We start from the raw sequence: 20,291 nt of genomic DNA, 5'->3' as shown, positions 1-20,291 counted from the left end.
CGACACGAAACAACATTTTGGGAAAGGAGTCAGTGATGGGCTAATGTAAGCATTTTCCTGGAGTGATATGAATAACTATGGGTAGTTGAAATCAGCATGGCCGGAACAGATTTCTAATCCGAGTAATATTATGAAATGTGAGTCCAGTGTGTTATCGCTGCGCTACCTCGGTCCAGTCCTGTCGTAGGGTCATGGGCTCAAGTTCCATCTCCTGTGTAAATGTTTTGATAATTCGTAAGCGGATAGGAAGACTCTTCGTACAAAACTGTAAAGTTGGAGTTCTGAACTAAGTGTACACGTAATCACTTTCTATGAAAAATAAGATTTCTTCTAGAATCTAATAAGCACTTTAATGTGAAATTAAGAGGTAATCTTTAAGGGTACGTGGTACGTTGCTAAGTAGTAAACTCAGGGGTGGAGTCCTCTGTTAGCCTGGAGGCCTCGAGCCCCGGCCTCAATCTCGGAGTGGTCGAACAAGGATTTCCAGGCTTTTCGCAATTGGGAAATGTGGCCGTGAGCTGGTGTGTTATCTGATGGTTCTCCCACTTCTTCTACACATTCATTATGTCAATGCTCCATTCTCATTTCACCTCACCTCGCCATTTGTAATGAATCCGAGGTCGACAAACGTTAGTTTTTACGTAATTATTTCATTCTTGAGAGCCTCTGGTTATAAACATGTGATGTTAAACTACCTCCATTTACGTTATTCCATAATAAACCGAAAACTCTTATCTCAGGCTTTTATTATGAGTTAGATCAATGACTTTTTATTCATTGAATAAGCACTTTACTAAAGTATTTCAAATTTTAAAAATTATATTTTTCAGAAATTATTTTTTACATATTTTTTATTAATTTAGAAATAATACGTACCTAACTCCTCCATATTAATTTTACGTTTAACTAGCTAAAGTTCCAAACAATAATCTTCGTAAAAAAACTCATAAAATTAAATTTTAATACATTGTGCATGTTCTTGCTTCATCTCTATGTTTTCACATGTATTGTACAATACATTTTTTGAATGTTTTTGTTACGAGTTACATTTATCTTTGTATAACAAGTTAATTTATACAAATTTAATATATTTCCTAAATTCTGAACATTTCTTATTTTTAATACGCATTTATTAGCTTCACTTAAGTATGTAATCAAATTTTGTAAGTCGATTTTAACGTACTTCTAATCGTCGTATCGTTTTTAAAATTTGCAAATATATGTAATCCCGATAACAATACAATAATTCCATTACTTTGACCCGAAGAGTGAAAAAAGGGGGAGGGCGCATAGGGGCAAAAAAAAAAACACTACTTTTGTGCTATGGGGAATAACCATGTCTTTTTGTATATCAGGGCATGGTGGGAAATTTCCCTGGGGTAGGCTGCCCGCTTCCCCCTCCCTTTTTTCCCCTGGAGGTCAACCCCGAAATTGATAAAATATCAAAAATCGATTCCTTTTAGATTTAGATTGTTTCAGATTCAAGAGGCCGGAACATGGTGTAAAATGTGCCCGGTGGTTCAAATGACCTCCTCCAACACCCCCCCCCCCCTTTTTTTTCCGGCTCGATGGGTGGTATTTTGCCTCCGATTTTTCGAAATTCAGGAAAGTTTATGTCCGTTTATTCTGACTTGCTCCCGAGGTCTTCAGGCACCATCGGACCCACTCTTATGAGCCCTTGAGGGGAGGGGGAATACATTTCCTCCGCAATTTTCGGGACTCTGAAAATTGATTTTGTGGTGAATTTAAGGATTATTACGAAGTGGGTCGTTGGTGTGTCAAACCGCCCCCCCCCCCTTCTTCCTCAGGGGATGGATCCTGGCCCGTTTCAATAAAATGTTCTTTTTCTCAAAAATATTGTTAACTGCGTCACTCTTTTGGAGAAACAAATCACAAAATTTATATAATATCGACTTTCAGTAATATCATAGAGTAATATTGTTAACCATATGAGTATCTGCATGCTCTTTGTAATTTATAGTTATATCCTTTATATATATGACAAAAATTGATCCTGTGGTGCACTTCGAGGAATTTATAAAAATTGTAATTAAATACGAGCAAAAGGAAAAAAAAAATATTTTAAAATACTTAAAAACCACGCTTTCTGTGTTGTATGAACTAAAAAGTAAAAAATATGTATACTTAAATTTAAGTAATTTGTTAAAAGTGCAAAATAATGAACTAAAAATGTGTATATTAATTTATTTTAGTAAACTTAAAATAAGTATCAAAAAATAAACAAAACAAGTAACTTTAATAAAAAAGCGTGGGATGCTTGAAATCAGTTGTCTTAAATTTTCTGACACTAATGTATATTCGTTAGGATAGAGTCATTAAGAAAATGAAATGAGAGAGCAAGGCACGCTTCAAATCAGGTGTCTTAAAGTTTCTACCAAAAATGGCTATTCTTTATGACAGACTAGTTGTGATCTCGCCCTTTGTAAGACACATAGAATTACTTGATGTAAGTTTTTGGACATACGCCATTGCTAAGCAATGGCGTATGTCCAAAAACTTACATCAAGTCATGCACTCCCATTGCACAAATCTTTTAAAGATAACACACACAGAATTAATTGGACGCGCGGCATAATGATGTGTTTTAATGTGTGGTATTGTTACATTTAGCCAATGATAATATTTGAGCCAGTGTAGCCTCTTGCTTGTTGTATGGTGTACGCCATGCGCTACCCTTTAACATATGAGAATCGTTAGTCAGTATAATAGTGTGTACAATTTTTCGTTATTCCTTTAAAAGTGTTCTTTTAAGAAAAAATATATAATTATTGTGTAGGCTATATGATTGTTGTAGACGGCGCGGTATTATTAACACATGTAATCATTTTGTATAATGACTTAAAATAAACTGCTTGCAAAAAAAAAACTATTTGAAGATTTAAGATTCTGAACTGATATAGTACTTTTAAACAGTATTATGTAATTTAATTAAAAATTTACAAAAATTTATGTACCTACTTTTAAACTGTAAAAAAAAAATTTAACAAAAAAAATTGGTTGTCTGTAAAGTCGGTTTACGGACGATAGTTTAACGTGACAACGTCATAAAAAAACATTGATGAAATGATTGCATACTTTTATGAATAAAATTGAATCATTTTTATTCATACTTTTATGAATAAAATTGAATCATTTTAATTGAATTATCACTATTTAGTATGGATACAAAGAAGGAGTGAAATGAAATCTACAATTTAATAGACGAATTTACTTTTATTTGCACTCATTAATTCAAATATGTTTATTACTTTAACGAAGAGATTATTTTCACTATAACTATTATACATGTTTGCTATTTAACTTCTTCCAATCTGTGTTATTCTGTTAAGGATAGGACGATGATAGGAAAAGTAAGAAAAGAATGGGAGTCTTTCAAGGATGATGTGAAGGAAAATTGCTTACCCAACATCAAGATGCAGTCAAAAAAAATTGGTTGTCTGTAAAGTCGGTTTACGGACGATAGTTTAACGTGACGTCATAACAAAACATTGATGAAATGATTGCATACTTATATGAATAACATTTAATCATATTTATTTTAATATTAAAAGAATAAATACTTGAAATTATACTAGTAATCAGATTTTTAAAATGCAAGAATAATTAACCTTTATTGCCGAAATTGTTGTTGTAATAAGAAATGAAAACCACATTAACTTTTCACTTCACTTTATAAACAGTCGACGAAACAGTTCACGTATGGATGACTTGTAATTAATTTTAAAACTGGCATTTAGCTATAAAGTTTAAATATAATTATGAACAAGTTTTCATATAAATAAACTGTAATCCAATATCTATCATCAATTATGTAAATCACCATAATTTTTTAGTCAATTGTAACATAACCTAATATTACTGCACTCGCCGACGGATAATACTTTTTTTAGTAGTAAAAGAATAAATACTTGAAACTTTTCTAGTAATCAGATTTTTAAAATGCAAGAATAATTACCTTTATTGCCGAAATTGTTGTTGTAATAAGCAATGAAAACCACAGAATAAAATTCGTCGAGAATATTTTACGTTTTTATGTCTTCTAGTGCTCAAAATGATATGCAGGTGGCCCTGGGCACGAAATTTCATTTATAATTCATTAATAATAACGCCCCTCGCGATAAACAAAGGAAAATATGTATTAACGAGTGCCTGGTTGCCGCGGAATTTGATAGATAGCGCGATTCGTTCGGTTCGCGTCCGTCACCGTAGATGACAGCACCATAGGGGAATAATATTTTTTTTCTTTTTATAATACGATGTTATAACAAATACGCATCCAAAATACACCAAACGTATTTATAATGTGTTACAATATTTTTTTTTTAAAACATTGTGCAAAAGATCCCGGGTGTAATTTGAATTATTATGTGTAACTGTAAAACACCATAATTCGTACAAAAATGTATTTGAAAATTCAACATTACTTTTAAATAACCATACCGATTGAAAATCGGTGGACGATAGTTAAATTACATAATATTAATAATTAAAACGACGAAAACATGATTGAAAAGACCAATCGATGGTTGTTCCAATAGAGTGGAAGAGAGATAAAGGGGCCACATGCGTACAATGAGCGTAACGAAACACTTTTTCGTGCGTGCAGCCGGCGTTCATCGATTTATTAGACGTCACGTCAAAAAAAAAGGGTCATTGTTATTCTAGGTTCTAATCCTGCCATTCAACTATACTTTCTTTTACTTTTTTGACGTGACAACGTCTAATAAAACGATGGACGCAGCTGCACGCACGAAAAAGTGTCCCGTTATGCACATTGTCCCATTACGCTGTGTCCCGTTACGCTCTTTGTACGTTTGCGCTGCATCTATCTCTCTTCCACTCGATTGGAACAAACATCGATTTGACTTTTTCGAAGCACATTAAACTTGAAACACTCCCATTCGTTTCCTACTTTTCCTATCATCATCATATCCTTAACAGAATAACACAGATTGGAAGAAGTTAAATAGCAAATATGTATAAAAGTTATAGCTAAAATATTCTCTTCGTTAAAGTAATAAACATATTTGAATTAATGAGTGCAAATAAAAGTAAATTTTTCAATTAAATTGTTGATTTCATTTCACTCCTTCCTTGTATCCATACAAAATAGTGATAATTCAATAAAAATGATTCAATTTTATTCATAAAAGTATGCAAACATTTCATCAAAGTTTTGTTATGACATTGTCACGTTAAACTGTCATCAGTAAACCGACTTTACAGACAAATAATTTTTTTGACGTGACAACATCTAATAAATCGATGTACGCTGGCTGGACGCACGAAAAAGTATCCCGTAACGCACATTGTCCCACTATGGATGTCCCACTACGGATGTTTTCTGTTATGCTCATTGTATGCATGTGTGGCATCTCTCTTCCACTCGATTGGAACAATCATCGATTTGACTTTTCAATCATATTTTTGTCGTTTGAATTATTAATATTATGTAATTTAACGATCGTCCACCGATTTTCAGCTCAATCGGTACGGTTATTTAAAAGTAATGTTGAATATTCAAGTACGTTTTAAAACTTCCACAACACAAAACAAAAATTTTTATATATAACATCTGAAACTATTATTTCCAATATCGCCTCATGGCCGTGCGGTTAGCATCGCTGACTACCAATACACCGGTTCTCATCCGATCACAGAGAAGTTAGTGCGAAAATCGGTGCTGCGATTTTCAAAGGTGAGCTTCGGCACAGCCAAATTCGTGTGTAAATAGTTTTTGTTTTCGTTCATGAACAATAACATTGCAAGCCATGTAGCCAAAGTTTCATTGTTCTGGTCTCGCTAGCATAGAGTATGGGCACCTTAGAAGTGAACATTCGGGCGGGTGTGTTCCCACATCTCGATTCAGTACCGATCTGCTAATTGGAGCACCCCATACCTCCATGGACGACATACCTTCGCACAATATTTCGTCTTTTGTTCATACCAACAACACGAAATTACCAGCCTATCCTACCAGTATGGCGGAAAATTCTGAAAATCAAGTAAATCAACCAGCAAGCAATATTAACTATTTAACACAAAGACTAAAATCAAGGCGAAGAATTCTAGAGGACAATGAAGTGGCAGCCTACACTTCTGAAACAAACATGGCCGCCCGGCACAAAAGCTCAACTGCGAGCCCAGGCAAAACTACATATCCCAGCGAACTAATTTCGCCAAACAACGTAGCACACACCAGTGTATCAACAAGCGAAGCCAACACAGAACGAGCATTATACGAGTTGTACTGCCCAGCAAAACAACAAATAATAGACGACACTTCGGTATTCGCACTGAATGGCGCATACTATCATGTCGATAGCGACAATGGCAACCCGATAATGGTAAGGGTGCATTTGCGCAGAATCACAGCAGAACTTGAGCCTGACCACCCGTTTACAATATGTGACCTTCAGGACTTTCACCCGATATCTTTCAGCAACGACGAAGAGCTGCTAGAAATTATCTGTGAGTCATAATACCACAGGTACTTGCAACACTACGAGGCCTCTCAATGGTCTGAGCAGCCACAGAGAGACATACCCTTCAGTAACGCAGACTACCGCCGCAACACCACCACGCCACCCATGCAAATGGATTAGGACCTCGGCTGGCAGACTGTCCCAGGGGGAAATGGCCAGAAGCGGAACTCCTCCCACCTGCAGACCAGCCCAAACTCCATGCCATTCACCAAGACCAACAAATATGCTGTCCTTGCTGAAGAGGGAGCAGACACCATTGCACTCCCAGCCCAGCCAGTTTCGACCACCAGTGGAACAGTGGCCCCAGGGACACCACCGCCCCGGCAGCACACACCACCACTACTACGCAGCCCAGTCGTGTGCAGGGACCCCCCATGAAACTGACAATGCCCCCTGTCTTTGTCAAGACTGGCCTAAATAAGGCCTTCATGCAACATAAGCCAACGCTCTCCCAGCTACTAAAAAACAACTTCTCTATTAGTGCGACAAACTAAAACGTAAAAATTAAAACTGAGACACCTCAGGAACACGTGCGGCTTCTCCGGTTCCTCCATGAGAGGGGTTTCGAGAGCTACACCCACCCCAGGGCAGATCAGAAAAACACGAGATTTGTCATCAGGAACCTTGGGGTGGATTACGACCCCATGGAACTGAAGGAAAAGGTTTGCACACTGGGGCTGCCAGTGGAAACAATTAAGTGGATGGACCGGCGCACACCTGCCGAGGAGACCATTCCCGTGCCCCTGTACCTTGTGTCCCTGCAGGGCACGTTCCCGCTGACAGACATCGTGGGAGTCCACCACCTCGACCACATGGAGGCCAAGTTCGAGGCATTCCGGGGCCGGCGTCGGCTGCAGCGCTGCGTGAGGTGCCAGCGATGGAACCATGGCATCTTCGGCTGCGACATGAAGCCCCGGTGTGTGAGATTCCCTGGGGTGCACCCATCAAACGAGTGCAACAAGCCAGACGACATCCCCCCCAGATGTGTCAACTGCGTTGACCACAAGATGCCCGACACAGCCCACCATGCCGCTTCCAGAGTGTGCCCAGTTCGGCTGGCACTACTGAATTCCAAGGTAACACCAACAACACAGCCTGGACAATCACCGCCCGTCACCACCACCAGCAACTTCCCTGTATTGAAGCCCCCAGAAACTCCTTTGCGAGCACCCTTAAGGCATTCACAACACAGCCACCCCCAGCACCACTCATTCCAGACACACCCACTTTTGCACCACAACACCCCTCTCGTGACACTCGCGCTCCCCATAACTTCTTTCCACATCAGCCCGCCCCAAGTCAGCCCCCAGCTAAACATCAACCAACTAATGCGGAACCCAACCTTTTTTGTGAATTTACAGATGTAATGAAACTTGTAAAAGAACTAAACTTATAGAAATTGGTTCCCTTTTTCCTGGATGCAGTAAGGAAATTCAAATCAGCGCAGAACAATGATGAGAAGTGCACAGTCGTTTTCTCCATCCTCACATTAGCTAATGCCCTCCCTTAAATTCACTGTCTGGAACAGCAACTGTGTTTCTAACAAAACTGCCGAGTTCTCTCATTTCATTTCAACACACAAGCCAGACTTGGTATTCCTGGCAGAGACCTGGCTCAGGGCTGGCACCCCGTTTGCGGTACAAGGATATGTGGTGCACCGTGCCGACCAGCTGGATGGTGCACAGGGGGGCGTTGCTCTTCTTGTGCGTCAAGCACTGTCGCACCACAGGCGGCATTTATCACAACTGCAGCATGTGGAAGCTGTGGCAGTGCGGCTGCAAACGAACCCCACGCCCTTCACTGCCGTGGCCCTATACATTCCACCAACCACCCCATTCCCGGCAGAGGACCTCACCAGCCTTCGCTGGCCCGACTTACGTATCATCCTGGCGGGTGAATTCAATGCCAGGCACACCTCCTGCGGCTGCCTACGCAATAACTATTGCCCTCCGCAAGTACCTTAATGAAACCCCCCTAACACTCCATGCCCCTAACAAGTTTACATACCACCCCCACTCCCATACGGGCAGCTCTAGTGTACTGAACCTGGTGAAAGGCACCAACCTACCCAGAGTCAACCCCCTTACAGTCTGAACCAATCTGACATCTGTCCACTACCCTGTCATGGGGACAATCGACACAACAGTCACCCCCACTGCCACCAGACTCATATTTAACTACAAATTAGCTGACTGGAAAAAGTATCGAACAGCTATGAAAAAGCAGCTATACGTGCAACATAAAGCCGGCACAAAGGAGGAACTTGACCAACATGTTCTGTTCTTCACTTCGCTGACACCATCATTACATCAGCCTCAGTACATATCCCCCAAGTTAAACCACACCATCATGGCATTCCATTCCCGGAGCACATAAAGGCACTTAATCGTGCTATACAGTCTGTTCGTGGAAAATATATACTTGCTATAAAAGTCAGACATTCACGTGAAATGGAAAATCAAGAGATATTGAAAACAATCACGAGTCGTTTCGACGGACTTAAAAAATAAGGAAAAACAAATCATCACTGTGAAGACAGAAGTTGACGACGAGATGGCTACTGCAAAGAAGAGGAAATATGAGCCAACTCTAGAATAAACAGAATTTATAAGTACAGAGTCTGTGCACAAGAAAAAACTATGGAATAGAGGACAAGAAGTTAATGGAATGGCCCGGCCATACCTGAGATTTTTTACAAGTCGAAATAATGACACGACCTGTATAGTATTCAGAAAACATAATAAGTGGTTCATCGATACTAAGGAAATAGACTTCTTACCAGGACATATATGTGTAGACGAGTAAAATTAACATGGGATCCCAGGTTGTACGAATTGCTGTTTCGCAGGGAATCTAATGGCTATTCCCACGAAGATTTTCAAGAGTACGAGAAACTTCTACAACTAACTCATGCTTATTTTCGCGGCGATCCAGAAAGTGGCATATATAATGACAAAGATCATGAAAAAATCAACTTTATCACCAATCTCCTAAGTGAACTGTCAGTACGTGGTGAAGGTTTAAAAAAGCTAGAATGTGGTCAGAACTCTATGAGTATTTGGACGACCCAAACTAATTGGTCGATAGAATAAGACTTTTAATTGCTTCGCTTAGTGCAAGAAACTATTCGCACATAAACGAAATAGTCTCCGTACTCGAAAAACTGAGCCTAAATAGATTCACTCACGAAATTCACTGTCCTGCAAGACGAAAATACCTTTAGTGCAAAGTCGTAGTGCATGGACTAGATGATTTTATCCAGGTGGACCTTGTTGAGGTGATACCATATTTCCGAATGAATAAAGGTTTCAAGTACATGTTGACGGTCATCAATGTATATAGCACTTTCGCTTGGGCCAGACCTGTGGAATCAAAGAACGTAATCGACATAACCAAGACCATGGCCGACATTTTGCATTATGGACGTGTACCATTGCACCTACAAATGGAGCCTAAAGGTAACGTTGGAGACACTGTGCGTATCTCTAAGCAGAAAAGCGTCTTCGAAGAAGGTTCCAATTCGAATTGGAATCACGAACCTTTCAATGTGACCCACGTACGAGATTCGGATCTTAATACCTACTACCTCGAAGATTTGAACCAAAAGCCTATTCGTGGCGGTTTCTATGCCAAAGAGATTCATCCTACAATGTATTCCGATACTTAAATGGTGGAAAAGGTTCTCAAACAAAAAAATGGTTAATCCTATGTCAATTGGTAGGGTTTCCCAAGCTTGCTTCAATTCGTGGGTAGCAGGTGCAGAAATAGAGAAATGCTAGTAGATAATATTATTGTTCTTATAGTAGAGCAGAGGTTATGTAATAAAATATTTATTTGTAATTTTATGGTGTTTTTATTTTTCGAACCTGTCATTTCTACTAAATATTGAGTTCTTGGGAATGCATTTAAAGTGTGTGTATTGCATGTTCAGTGTGTGTCATGTGTGTATGTATTGAGTGCTGTATTCTTTTGTTGAATTCGTAGTCAAGACTGTAGTCAGGTCATGATTGGTCTCGTGGTTCGGAGGCATATATCATTGTACATGAACTGGTTGGAAGATATTCCATGCATACAAAAATTAGGCTTCCATGGTAGGCATAGTGACAACATGTCTATTTCGTCGGTCAGGTATCTTATATTAAGTCTTTTTTCGTAGAAAGAAAGATTAATAAACTCTAAGAAATGTAATGGGAAACAGAATTTAATTTTTTTAAGCTTTAGTTACTCATATCACTAGTTGAGAATTGAACTAAGCTGATCGAATAAATTATTATTTTGACAAGCGGTTTTTTTATGTTATTTGAATTTCTAGCTTTAATATTACAGATTTCCAAAATAGTGGTCCAATTTCAAGATAGCGGGCACTACAGTAATAAATGAATATTGCACTCTAGTGGGTAAAAATGAAACTAATATGGTGGCAGCACCCTCTAGCAGACGAAAAGAAAATGGTGACCTCCAGCAGACGAAAACCAGATGGCTGTCGTGACATTATACTGGCTGACATATTATCTTCCTTGGAATTAGTGGTGGGAGGTCAGACTGTCGATGGCTTCCGTGGAGGATAGATCTGTCGACATTTTTAATCGAATGACCTCGTCGGATTCGAACCGGGTCTCCTAACTCCATAATGTAAGTTATTTTCTAATTAAAAATTTTAATAATAAATTATTCATGAATTTTAAAATATTTCCTAAATTTATAAGTTAAAAATTATGGATTTTCAATACGGTTACAATAATGAATAGTGCAATATTATAATGGGGTGTTCAATTCCAATATGGTGGAAGGTTTTTATAAAAATTTCTTTTATTAGATATTTTGAAAATTGAAAAAAAAAAAGTTTTTAATTTAAATTTGATAATATTTATGGCTTTTCAATATGGAGGCCATAGAGAAAATTACAATGCTAGGGAGTGAAGTGTTAGTTGACAGAAATTTATAGAATTCAAAATGGCCGAATATTCTTTAATCCTTGATAGTGGGTCCAAGATGGCGGAATCCAAGGTGGTGGATCCAAAATGGCCCCCGGGGTCAAGGTAATGGTCAGGTCAGTGTCATTCAAGATGACCGCCGTGATGTCACATTTTAAGATGTTGGTCGGCACCACAAACTGAAGCCTGTGCCTGGACACACATATACATACTACTTGCTTAGGCATGAATTAAAAAAATGTAGAAATAATGTTCTCTGATGAATTATTTTAATTACTATTTAGAATTTTATATGAATATCAACTTTCATTATTCATGTGACAAAAAAAAAAGCAACGGCTAATATAGATTCCGCATCGATACCTGCAGTATAATCGAAAGGCGACAATTTTAGTTACTGCAGCAAGGAGAAAAATTTCTTGAGAAAATTTCTATACATCATGAGAGAACCGAGTGTAATTTGGGTCCTTGCCAAATATTTAGTTGCAAATAATGTCAGACATCATATATTCGAAAGAATGTCTTGGATGTCTTGAATAAACATCGTCAGATCCGTACAACAAAGCCTACTAATGATCAAAAGGACTATGTACAGCACCAAGGAAGTGGAATTAAGGCGAATGTTATGATCTCGTAGAATGTGTAAATGTTTATTCTATTAACACTAACAAATATCTCACTAATGATTTAGAATTGAATGTTTGTGAATGTATTAAAAAGACTAGCTGCCCGACCCGGCTTCGCAAGGCTATACTAATGGAAAAAAATTAAGCCACATCTCCCATTTACAGTAATGGTAAATAAAAAAAAATTCAGTGAAAATTTATTACAATGCTGTATAATGTACCGGAGAGAAAATGAATAGCACCGATGGTTTCCCGACACGTGCACGCAACGTACAACTGATGTACCCGTACTTCGCTACGGCAGTCTACAGGCAGATCACTCTTGCACCGCTCATTATACATGCCCCTCCTTGTGGGTACGCCACTGCCGCGCGATGCCCGTTGCCATGGAGACGCAGAAGGCATGAACAATGCAAAATCCTGTTCTCATGCAGACAAAGAACCCACTGTTGCCTGGTTTTAACCACCCATGGGATCTAATTTTCGGAAAATGTCATCCTGCGTAACATAAGGAACATTACTGTGAAGTTTCAAGTCTGTAAACTATATATACTTGAAAAAAAAAAGGGCAATTTTTGATATTTAAAGTACCCGCAAAATTTCAACGGTGATGAGGACTGCACTAACAATGAAATAGTCGTTAACTTCTAGCGCCTGCGGCATCGTCAACACACACTCCGTACGTGTACTGCATGTTGTATCTGACCCCCTCCAACGCATTTGATTCTCAATTGGACTTTTAGTAAGGATCCCTAATGTTATTGATAATATAATATAGCCTATAGCGTTCCTCGATAAATGTACTATCCAATACTGAAAGAATTTTTCAAGTCAGACCAGTCTAACTCTCGATATTTAAACTTTAAGAAGGGTGATTTTGGGTTTTTATTTTAGCTCAACGCTGGGGTAAGCGTAATTAAATTGTAGGAGCATTTCTTACATGGAATTTGATACTCTAAAACTTTCGTAGCTATTATTTAGATACAGGTATTGTAACTTGAGCATAACCAATTTTTTAACAAAATTAGTCAAGATACATGAACTTTGAAGATCATTTGTCCCTAAACGGCTGCACCGATTTTGACGTTTAAAATCTTAATTTCTTTTATTTTGGTAAGAGTATAATTTTTTTAAGAACCACTGTTGTTAAGTAATAAGTAAAAAACTGAAACGAGTGCCAAAATTTTGCGGTTTTTTGGCCGCCACCAATTTTCCACAAGAATTTTTTGGTAGAAAACTTGAGTACAGCTCTACATGGCACCCATAAACAACCCCTCCAAGTTTCATTAAGTTCCGATTTAATGCAAGGTCCAAACCCTGTATCGACTGAACTATGCGGCATACTTTCACCATGTTTTACAATCAAACATGTTCTTCATCTCATGGGCTGATCGTGCGATATATTGAAGCATCAAAAATAATAATTTGTTATTATGCATGCATTTTACAAAAGATAGGAAATTTTTTTTTTTAAATAAATTCTGTTTGAAAAGTTTTGACTAGGTGTATTCGAGCAGTGGTTTATTTCAAAAACAATATGCATGAAAGAGAATAGTATTCTTAATAACATTAGTTTGACATGTTTTCTGCTTTGTTTGGTGCAGTTTTTTACAAAGAGGATTAAAACGCCTCTCGAGAACCGTGTGGGGGGGGGGGGGGGGGGGGGGGGGGCGGTAGGTGTGACAGCCCTCACGAAACGTAATTTATTTTGAATTTATTCTTGAGGTGAGCTCTTCCTACATCAAAAATTGTAAAAACAGTTTTTTAAGTTCAGTAATCGAGCCCATGAATGTTTTAATATTCCAAGGCTAATATCTGAAACATTTAATGTAATTTTTCTGCAACGGCATCCTTTATTTGTGCGATAGCCCCTGCCAGAAGTGATGTCATGGTAAGACAATGCAAATTTCTCCTGGAGGTCGCGGGTTCAAATCCCGATCCTAGGTTTCGCGAAGTTAATCCAGGCAAATGCTGGGATTGTTCCGTACCTTAGCTACGACCAATTACTTTTTTTTTAATTTTCGCTGCATTTTATTTATTTTATAGCCCTTTTTGAAACATAAAACAATTTATGAAATATTTTTTTTTGCAATACGCGCGTGACACTGCGCGTTACAATGCCTGCACAAAGTATATCACTTAAAAAATTCTTTCAGGGGTTACTTGGTGTTAGTAAGACCTGAAAACTCATCGCAAAGCTTTCCAGTCGCAAAGTTTCATAGCGCTGACTTGGCTGAAGTAGTGCGGAGAAACATCAACGGCCCATTTCACATCGCAGCTGAATTAATACCAGTGAGTATTATATTTCTGTGACCGTCGATTTTCTGTAATAAAATTGGCTTCCAAAGGCCGAAATTGATTTAGCTGTTCCTATGACTTTAAAGAAAATCTACTTCACTATAAAAAAAAACAATATATGTCACAAACCAACTTTTAAAGTATTGTTTAAGTCAGTTCTCACAAAAATTGTTCAGAAATTTCTGGAGATGACTCGAATGAGTATGAATAATATATGCCAATTTGAGCCTGTGTATATTTCTGAGGGTGTTATTTACCCTATGCTATAAGATAAATTTGATGTTACGCTGTCATGTACAGAGCTTCGGATGATGAACTCTCAGTATTATGAAAGAGATTACTTAAATTAAATTAGGTAATGCTGAGAAGTTTTATCTAACCTACTGTAATCATCGGTCATGGCTTATCTAGGAAATACATCTATGTCATCTTAAATCAACGTGATCATGCGACGTTAGACATTGCCAAATAATTTTATTCGTCTGAGAACAGATTCTTTAAAAAACTGATTATTTTATAATTATTTTGAACTACACAAATTACACTGTAAGTTATTAAATTTGTAATATACGAGAGCTTCGCTTTTGTTGTAACGTTTCATTATTCCTAACTCTTAAACTAACAAGATATCTCTCTAAGCCCACATACAAAAAATATCAGGTTAAAGTTTTTTTTAAAAGCAATTATTGTAAAATTACTGCTAGCCGGGTGCTGCAAGCAGCCTCATGGCTGAAGCCTATCCTCGACACTTCTCTTTATGAACTGACTGGGACTGAGTGAGAGAAACCTCTCCCAGAGAGAGATAAGGGATTTCCTTTGATAATTGCACAAACTTATAAAACCTACAGGTGATGAGGTCGCAACTCAATTATTGTTCTAAAAAAGTTCTATTTGATAGAAAATGACAGGAAATATGCCAATAGAAACTTTAAGAACGACCAAAATATATTAATACACAAACTCGCAGAAAAACATGCCAAAATCAACTGATGCCAAATGCATCCCATTTGTCATCAGCTGACTTTGATTTGTTTTCTACGAGTTTGCGTATTCATATTTTTAAAAAGTTTTTAAGGTTTCTTTAAGTACAATGTAAACCGAAAATAGCGTATACTTAAATAAAAACATATATAAATCAATCTTCCCGGTGGCAAGAATCATTCAAAAAACGCGTGCGTTTCCAACTTACCGAATCTTTAAAATGGTGAAGGACACAAGTAGGTAAACATAGTTCGTTCTGGTGCACCGGCTCAAGGCTCGGGAGCCGGGGAGGCACGGCGGCCATACTAGATTATGTCACTTCCGGTGGCAAAAACACCTCAATAGACCACAATATTAACCCAAATTTTCCTATTTCGAAAGAAAACTCCTTTTTTGAGAAGAAATTCCCTTTTTTCCCTGAAAAAATCAGGAGGTGAAAGTTGCCCAGGGAGGGGCGCAGGCTCTCCAAAGAGGGGCTATTCTCTTTTGTAGAGTGATAATTTAACCTGTAAATCCTCATACCTGTCATTTAGCCAGTTCATTCAGAATTGGAATTAGGTAGCCACGGCGGCCATCTTGGATTACGTCAATAACTTAAGCCATTTTGGATTACATCACTTAGGGCGGCAGCTTGAATGGCATTGTCCTTGACATTTGATCCCGACAGGCATCTTGGATTCCGACATTTGATTTTCAATAACATTCAATGTGGAATCTAGAAACACCACATCTGTGTATTTCACTTTTTTGTTAGATGGCATCAACATCAAGCGCCTCACTCCTATGCGTTGTACTTTTCGTTACGATGATATCATCGAGAACCCCACACATTTGTTGCACTTTTCATTACTATGCAATTATCATCGAGCACTCCACTCCTATGTGTTGCAATTTTAGTTGCGATTACACCATCAAACGCCTCACTCATGTGCCTTGTACTTTTTGTTACGATGGCATTAAGAATGACCCACACATGTGCGTTGCTCTTTCCGTTACTATGACATCATCAAACACCCTACCCCTAAGCATTACACTTTTCGTTACGCTGACACCGCTAGCATCAGTTAGAGGCAGCCATAAGTTTTTGTCAAATGGAGACCGACATCTTGATTTCATCTGATGGATGTCGTCATCATGGTTTCTGGAATTGGTTTATGAAGTATGTATGTCGATTTTCCTCAGACATAAAGTATAGTTTCTATTTCCTACCAGTCTGTTATAAATTCCTCAAATATTTCAAAATCCTCGGTAAATTTGCTCATGATGACGATTGATACCACAATTTTTCTTAAAGACATTTCATTTTTTCTCAAAGATATAATAATAAATACTATTTATAAGGTAGATTCATATATATGATATATATCAAATTAATAATCTCATTGTTGTGAATGTGATGATGAAATTTATTTTTAAGTAATAATACTGTTTTAAAAATACTTATCAAATTTATAACTTTTCTTCCAACTACACATTATATGCTTGAGCAGAAGTGACATACTTACTTTATGATCCAACTCCAGAAAGAAATATGGAGACATCCATAAGATGAAATCAAGATGCTGGTCTCCACTTAACAAAAACAAGATGGCTGCATCTAACTGACGCTGGTGGTATCATCGTAACAAAAAGTGTAACGCACAGGAGTAATGTGTTTGATGATGAAAGTGCAACACATAGGAGTGGGACATTCTTAATATCATAAAGAAAAGTGCAAAACACATGAGTGAGGTGCTTGATGATGTAATTGCAATTAAAAGTGCGACACATAGGAGTGGGGTGCTCGATGATAATGGAATCATAACAAAAAGTGCATAGCACAAGATTGGGGTGCTCGATGGTGATGTCATAATAACGAAAAAGTTAAATATACAGATGTGGGGGTTCTCGATTGTATGTAAAACAAAAGGGCAGAATCCAAGATGGTTGTCGGGGTCAAAAGTCAAGGTCATTCAAGTTGATTACCTTGAGTGATGTAATTCAAGATGGCCACTGGAAGTAACGTAATCCAATATGGCCGCCGTGGCTCTTCGGCTGAGCCAGCGGAACCAGAACGAACTATATTTACATACTGATACAGGGCATATTAAAGAGGTTATGAGTATGATAATTTTAATATTGTACATATAAATTTTATTTTTAAGTGAATGATGTATCTATTACTTTCAAAAATCAAAGAACTTAATTTAATTCCAGAACCAATAATAATTTTATTAAAAACAACACTTGCTTTAAAAGTTAACAAATGCGTAATAATTAAACTAAATTCATATTTTCTATCAAGTAAATTTAGAATTTAAAAGTTTTACCTAGGCCTTTAATAATAAATATTTGTAGTGTGAAAGGATTAAAACAAGTTCGAAGTTAGCTAACTTTATTTGATGTAAGTAACTGAAAGCCATATTTCGTCCTATATTGCCCCTATAACATTATTTGGAGATGAAAATTTGACTTGTAACAATGCCTCTACTAATATTTAATCAAATCCTTGTACTAAAGAATGATTAACGTTAATAAAAATGTGTTTTGACATTACAATTCAAACTTGAATTATTTATTTCAATGTAAAATTCAAATTACTTCTTTAGTTATCTGCTGTAATTGGATATATTTCTGCAGGCCAGGAACTTTAAAGATGTGTATACCAAAGGTGTAGTGTAATTAAGCCAGTGCAAAACAGAATTGTGTTGTTTATATCATGAAACCTTGAACAAAATTTAAGTTGTCTTCTTTTCCAATTTTAGGAGGAATTAGAAAAAGGCTCAGCAGTCATTGAGCTAGGAAGAAACGAGAAGAAAGATGGTGTCTTTTGTCGTGTGGAGAACCTAACACTGCCCGCCGGCAGGTACACAGGAATCTTAGTGAAGATTAGGGAATATTCATCAGTGCATACCATCTCGTGGTTTGGAACGGACTCTTTTACAATAGAATAAAATGATGTAAAAGGTGAATGGAAATAGTGGAAGGAGAAAACAAAAGTATCGTCATCAATTAATTAGTAAAAATCTATAGAGTTTGCTATAATAAATTAGGAATGGTGTTTAAAAAAATTTGAAAACTGTTTTGTAGTTGATTTATAGTGTAAACATAAACTTAGTATGTGTTAGAATTTAGTTTTCTTAAATTGTATTTCAGTTTTAAAAATAAATGATAGTAATTTTAAAAAAAATGTATCTTTACACTATCAAAATGTATGCAAGTCTGTAAGTCATAATTGACACAATATATCCCACCTTGTGCTGAGAAACCACTGAGAGGTGTTGTGAAAGTATTTCATCTATTGCATGTTTGATGCGTAGAGCAAATTATAACAGACTGGCTAATCATCCGTGGCTTCAATCACACAAAAATCAGTATAGAGCTAATATTATTACATTGAAAGAAATGTTTGTGATAAATTTAAGGCATTTTCAATTATACGTAAAGCATTCCTAACATAAACGTTTTTTCGTAATCTGTTCAGTAGTTTTTGCATGTTGCCAGGATAAACAAACAGAAAAAAATAACACATCTAATAAAATTATTAAAACATTGTATGTATAAAATAATGTAAATAGCCATTTCCTGTAGTTTGTTTTTACGTAATTATGATAACTACAAATATGGAAGTACGATACGAGTCTTTTAATAAATAAATTAATAAAAATAATGTGAGGGAGTCTTTCAGTACACACCAGTGATGTGTACACATATAAACTCAGTACGAGTAAACTCATATGTTCTCATGTTGTTAATGTTTCAAATAATCTTAAAATATGAAACTCATGCACCAAATTTAGCATAGAATTCTTTTCAGTAAAGCCTAGCATGATAAATAAATTGCTAAAGTACCTATTCTATTTTCAAATACCAAAACTTCTGGAAGCGAATCACACACATACTTTCTGCGTCTGTCACTAGAATTCGCTACCTGAATCATACTCGTTGCTTGCCACTATCGAACGCAGATAGCAATTAGCAGCATGAAACGACCAAAAATTTTCAGCTATTAGACATGGCTCTGATAAAAACCCTGGCTTTGAAACTGATTTTCGACTAGGAATTCTATTAAAATACTGCTCATATTGTTAAAATTCACTTAACAGATAATACCATAAAGTTTCCGCACACATAAGAAGTTATACTTCTACTTACTAAAATATTAACCTCAAACATTTTAAAACCCATAGCCTATTATAGCACTAAGTATACATTTGTATATTTTGCTTTTGCATGAAAAAAACTGAAATCAGTCTGTAAATACATTCAAAAAACAAACCATGACCTTATTGAGCTGAATCGACATTATTATATAATAGTAGTATAGTTTGGGGGCTCCGGGGACAGGGTCCAGGGTGTGAATTGAAGATTGTCGGTCCGCCATCTTGGATTGTGACGTCACGGCGGCCATCTTGGATGAGCGTAACGGGACACAGTGTAACGGGACACTGTGCGTAACGGGTATCAGCATAACGGGACAAGTAGATCACGGCCGCCATCTTAGATCCGCCATTTTGAATGACGTCATTTTGTTTTCTCGAACATTCCGGCATTTTGTTGTGATAATACTAATTATCTCAGAACACTGAAACATTAGTTTAAGTATTTTTCAGTGTTTGTTTATATGTCTTTCAATTGTAATAATCTCTAGAGTTTATTGCTCAGAGCAGTAGCTATTTCTCTATGTTTTAATGTTGGGCAAAGATATGTGACAAAGAGAAGGTGATTTGTCTATGGATCGGCGGACCTTTTAAATGGAAAATTAAGGCATTGTTAAAAAAATTTATAATTTTGGAGAGAACAATGAAGAAGGAAGTTTTGTTTGGTGCCATTTTTGTGGCTGGTGTGTGTGGCCGCGTTGGACATTTCCGACGCGGAATTCAGCTATATTTTCAGCTGATATTTCACTGAATAAGTGAACTGTTGCGCCCCTGAGCCAGAGCGAATGTTACGGTAATATTTAATTA

At 37.1% G+C, this 20,291-nt stretch overlaps 1 protein-coding gene across 2 annotated transcripts in view; it reads left to right on the top strand.

The window, feature by feature from the left end:
- Nucleotides 1–18,761, top strand: part of LOC134535791 (uncharacterized) — a 443,681-nt gene extending 424,920 nt beyond the window's left edge. Inside the window, exons 28-29 of one of the 2 annotated variants that reach the window (XM_063375065.1) lie at nucleotides 14,223–14,358; nucleotides 18,090–18,761. In XM_063375065.1, coding sequence (XP_063231135.1) covers nucleotides 14,223–14,358; nucleotides 18,090–18,278 — 325 coding nt within the window. In that variant the 3' untranslated portion in view covers nucleotides 18,279–18,761. The remainder of the gene's footprint in view (nucleotides 1–14,222; nucleotides 14,359–18,089) is intronic. The other variant, XM_063375066.1, reaches the window with a different exon arrangement.
- Nucleotides 18,762–20,291: the final 1,530 nt, after the last annotated feature.

This window comes from Bacillus rossius, chromosome 10 (genome assembly GCF_032445375.1).
Source record: "Bacillus rossius redtenbacheri isolate Brsri chromosome 10, Brsri_v3, whole genome shotgun sequence".
NCBI lineage: Eukaryota > Metazoa > Arthropoda > Insecta > Phasmatodea > Bacillidae > Bacillus > Bacillus rossius.
Note: the sequence above shows the minus strand (reverse complement) of the source record. Positions and strands in the feature narration are given on the sequence as shown.